The following is a 5,896-nucleotide window of genomic DNA, read 5'->3' on the forward strand; positions in this document are numbered from 1 at the left end:
GAAAACAATTTTCGGCTCTCAGTCTCTTCAAATGTTTTCCAAATCATTTACAGTTTAAGAATTTTATTGATTTATAACCAGAAAAAGAAATTAGGCTTGAGCACAAAATCCATGCTTGAGCATGAGAACTGGTTCATAGATACTACCCCAGGAAGGTGTATGCCAATGAATTGTCGGGTCTTTGGAGTCCAACAACACCGTTGAATCAGAATGAAGATATCTGGGTTAAAAGGCAAAAATATACCCTTAGATTTCAGGCATTTTGGAAACAAAGTACTTGAAATCTTAAAGTTTTTGTTTTTGTTTAGTATATATGTATATTTATAGGATAGTACAACAGCAGACCGGATGTTATATAAGTAATATGGTTATCCTTATTCACTCTAATATTCCGGTAATATATAAATATATATATATGTCTAGCGGAAACAAACGGTTTCTTCCTAACCAAATGTTTGTTGCAAATCACACCCTGTGACACATACAGCTGCTGGTTATTGTTACTGCTCGCTGTCTCCATGCCGTTGACAGTGTTCTGGGCAGGGACTGGTCAAAGCATTCGCTATTCTGTCTCTCTAAAACACTTAACGTATATAAGACTGGCTGACACTCGTAATGTCTGTACCAGCATGTTCTGTTATTGCACGTGCCATCTCGAACAAAGCGCGGGTAGTAATCTTCGCCAAGATCCCGCCATATTGGTGTCATGCTACATGTCCAAGGCAGGGGAATGTTGTCAGAGAAAGGACCGGAAAATCTCCGAAGCAGCCTTCCTTCGTACGGATGAGATGTAGAAGCTCTTTTTAAGGCGGAAAGTCCTGGAACGATGGTGAACAAGTCTTCCAACGCGTCATGTTGCCCATCGCAGTGGGGTAGTAGATCAATAGGTACCCTGTTTTGAGCGTTGATGTATACCGACAAACACGTTACCTGAAAGGAATATTGATATTTCATAGTTATCTATTATTTTTATCATAAACACCTTCTATTATGAACACCAGACAATGAATCATTTTTAAATAAAATCAAGGTAAGAAAAAACACCAAACAGAAATATATCAACAGGCAATACAATAGCAGGATCTTCTAGATAACCTGGCTTTTCAAATTTGGAGGCATTCATAATAATTGTTTGTATAAACAATGGTACTGTATACGTAGTTGTTGAAATTCAATTAGAATATGTTTCTTACTGGTTGGTCAGAGCTGTTATATATCAAGTTTATGAAGACTACGGAGGACATGTTTTAAGGTCGCAATTAGGATCTTATAGGGAATTATACTAATTCTTTCTGCAGTATGAAGGTCGATGTTTTTTTTATGCTCATATTAATTGTAAGTGTGCCATGTTGTTTTCCCTATATCAACCTGCATCTTTTGGAAAGCTGTGTTGTAAGTTTGTCCGTCAACAGTCGACATTTATCACGATAATACATGTAGAATATTCAGAGCATGATCTTAAACACCGAATCGATAGTGAAATGCAAACACCGTAGGTCGGGTGAGCTGGTATGTTACTATCAAGAAAGGGAAAAGACGACAGGGAAAATCAAAACTGTCCGGTTTATTGTTCGTTTTAGATTGAAGCTAGCATGCACTGTAAAGTTATTGCGAATGAATACATAAAGATCATGTCACGAAAAGAAGTGTGTGCACGATATAAGCAATCTTCAGTGTACACATATTACAATCTACGGTACATACACGTACTTACAGTCTGCACTGATATTCCCCCGATAATAACTGTTTCCGTAAACGCTTTTTTTCATCTCATTATCTTACTGTAGAACATGACAAGTTTCCATGACGATGACAATAATACATGCGAGTGGAGGTATACTTTTACCTACGTCATCAAATTAGTGATGTCGGCAGAGTTTACCAAGGCGAGGCACGTTTCATGTAGTTTTTTTATAATGAAATTTGTATCTGCCGACCAGATTAATGTGACAGATAGTTAGGAGCCATTCACAGAAATATACTGTAAATATACGTTACCATTATGGTCAGGTGGTAATCAAGTAAAGGACAGGTAAATTTATTTATTAGAGTATCATCTCATAACCTGACCAACATGTAAACTGAAACCTAAGCAACTATTTACATCTACAGTATAAATCATAACAATATAAATCTATGAAAATCTGAAGTATGAATTAATCGTGATTTTTAGTATAAATAACCTACAATCAACATAGTGCATGCAGCAAACAACTATTACAGTCTTCAGTATAAGTTTTATTACAATGTTCAGTTTATATTTACCAAATCTTCAGTTTAAATTCACCAAAATCTGCAGTATAAAACTGTTAAATCTGTAATCTATCACAATCAATATCATAAATTTATAACAGTTTTCAGTATAAGCCTGTTACAATCTACAGCATAAAACTATTAAATTGTACAGTTTTCATTATAAACCTTATGTAAACGGATATATTAAAGCAGTATCGTTATTTAATTAAGCAAATTTTGCGCTTTTAGTTTTGGGATAAATCATGATTATGCTAATCAAAGATTTTGTAAGTACAGTTAATATTGCATGTATTATGAGTAGGTAGATTCATCAACGTTTGAGTCCGCTAAAATAAGCGTTTACAGAATTACATTCTACAGTACAAGCTATTGCAGTCTACAGCATAAAATATTACACTCTACAGTATATACTAGTACACTCTACAGTATACACTAGTACACTCCACGGCATACACTATTACACTCTACAGTTTATACTGTTACACTCTACAGTATACACTATTACACGCTACAGTATACACTATTACACTCTACAGTATACACTATTACACTCTACAGTCTACACTATTACATTCTACATAATACACTATTACACTCTACAGTATAAACTATTACATTCTACAGTATACACTATAACACTCCACGGCATACACTATTACACTCTACCGTATACACTATTACACTCTACAGTATACACTATTACATTCTACATAATACACTATTACACTCTACAGTATAAACTATTACATTCTACAGTATACACTATAACACTCCACGGCATACACTATTACACTCTACCGTATACACTATTACACTCTACAGTATATACTATTACACTCTACAGTATACACTATAACACTCTACATTATACACTATTACACTCTACAGTATACACTATTACACTATACACTATACAATATCACACTCTACAGTATACACTTTTACACTCTACATTATACACGATTACACTCTACAGTATATACTATTACACTCTACAGTATACACACTAATACACTCTACAGTATTCACTATTACATTCTACAGTATACACGATTACACTCTACAGTATGCACTATTACACTCTACAGTATACACTATTACACTCTAAAGTATACACTATTACACTCTAAAGTATACACTATTACACTCTACAGTATACACTATTACACTCTACAGTATACACTATTACATTCTACAGTATACACTATTACACTCTACAGTATACACTATTTCACTCTACAGTATATACTAGTACACTCTACAGTATACACGATTACCCTCTACAGTATATACTGTTACACTCTACAGTATATACTATTACACTCTACAGTATACACTATTACACTCTACAGTATACACACTAATACACTCTACAGTATATACTATTACCCTCTACAGTATATACTATTACACTCTACAGTATATACTATTACACTCTACAGTATATACTATTACACTCTACAGTATACACTTTTACATTATACAGTATATACTATTACACTCTACAGTATACACTTTTACACTCTACAGTATACACTATTACATTCTACAGTATACACTATTACACTCTACAATATACACTATAACACTCTGCAGTATACACTACTACACTCTTCAGTATACACTATTACACTCTACACTCTAAAGTATACACTATTACACTTTACACTATTACACTATACACTATTACACTCTACAGTATACACTTTTACACTCTACATTATACACTATTACACTCTACATTATACACGATTACATTCTACAGTATACACTATTACACTCTAAAGTATATACTATTACACTCTACAGTATACACACTAATACACTCTACAGTATTCACTAGTACATTCTACAGTATACACTATTACACTCTACAGTATACACTATTTCACTCTAAAGTATATACTATTACACTCTACACTATATACTATTACACTCTACATTATACACACTAATACACTCTACAGTATTCACTAGTACATTCTACAGTATACACTATTACACTATACAGTATACACTATAACACTCTACAGTATACACTATTACACTATACAGTATACACTATTACACTCTACAGTATATACTATTACACTCTACAGTATATACTATTACACTCTACATTATACACACTAATACACTCTACAGTGTACACGATTACACTCTACAGTATACACTATTACACTCTACAGTATTCACTATTACACTCTACAGTATACACTATAACACTCTACAGTATACACTATTACACTCTACAGTATACACGATTACACTCTACAGTATACACTATTACACTCTACAGTATTCACTATTACACTCTACAGTATACACTATAACACGCTACAGTATATACTATTACACTCTACAGTATACACTATTACACTCTACAGTATATACTATTACAGTATACACTATTACACTCTGTAGTATACACGATTACACTCTGCAGTATACACTATTACACTCTACAGTATACACACTAATATACTCTACAGTGTAAACGATTACACTCTACAGTATACACTATTACACTCTGCAGTATACACTATTACACTCTGTAGTATACACGATTACACTCTACAGTATACACTATTACACTCTACAATATACAATATTGTACTCTATATTATACACTATTACACTCTACAGTTTACAATATTACACTCTAAAGTATACACTATTACAATATACAATATGAATATATTACAACCTGCAGTACACTATTACAATATACAATATTAATATATCACAATCTGCAGTATGAAAATATTATAATCTACAGTATACACTATTACACTCTACAGTATACAATATTATAATCTACAGTATACACTCCTACAATATGCAATATGAATATATCACAGCATGCAGTATGAAAATATTATAATCTACAGTATACACTATTACAATATAAAATATGAATATATTACAATCTGCAGTATGAAAATATTATAATCTACAATATATATGTATTACAACCTACAATAATTATATAATACTACAATCTACAGTATGAATGTATCACAACCTACAGTTTTCATTTGTTACAATCTACAGTATAAATATAATAAAATAAATGATATAAAACTGTGTTAATCTAGAGTAAATAAAACTTTCAATCTACAGTATAAATATTTCGTAAAATACAATATGAAAATATCACAATCTGAAGTATAAAAAAAGATTATAATCTACACTACTACAATTACTGTTCACAGGGAGCGTCTAATAGTAAACATATCATAATTGGAGCAAACTAACTACTGACTAATATCTACACACAAAGTACGAATTCTTTTCATATTGTAGCTTTGAACATAATGATCCATACAATGACAGATAATGTTGAGTTATTATTTAAATAAGCCATTTTTTTCAAGTACACTATCCCCAACAGATCCGAATGGAATGTACACAGCGAAATACACTTATCAGACATATCCTACAGCGAGCGTTACAGTTTAGTTTAAACATATTTTATTATACAAAAATACCAATGGATCGGACAACAAGTTATTATAACTTAATAGAGTCCTCTCCTCAATACATATTGTAAAACTAATGTATATGTTTTTGGGGAAAGGGAAAAAGATAGGGCGGAGAAGGAAAGGTGGGGTGGGAGAAGGAAAGGTGGGGTGGGAGG

The 5,896-nt window shown here is 32.3% G+C and overlaps 1 protein-coding gene across 1 annotated transcript in view; it reads right to left on the reverse strand.

Annotated features, from left to right (window-relative positions):
- Nucleotides 1-443: 443 nt before the first annotated feature.
- Nucleotides 444-5,896, reverse strand: part of LOC110460229 — an 8,345-nt gene continuing 2,892 nt past the window's right edge. The window contains exon 2 of the mRNA XM_021513031.1: nucleotides 444-930. Coding sequence (XP_021368706.1) covers nucleotides 466-930 — 465 coding nt within the window. The 3' untranslated portion in view covers nucleotides 444-465. The remainder of the gene's footprint in view (nucleotides 931-5,896) is intronic.

The sequence above is a fragment of the Mizuhopecten yessoensis genome, unplaced genomic scaffold (assembly GCF_002113885.1).
Source record: "Mizuhopecten yessoensis strain PY_sf001 unplaced genomic scaffold, ASM211388v2 scaffold10333, whole genome shotgun sequence".
In the NCBI taxonomy this organism is placed as follows: domain Eukaryota; kingdom Metazoa; phylum Mollusca; class Bivalvia; order Pectinida; family Pectinidae; genus Mizuhopecten; species Mizuhopecten yessoensis.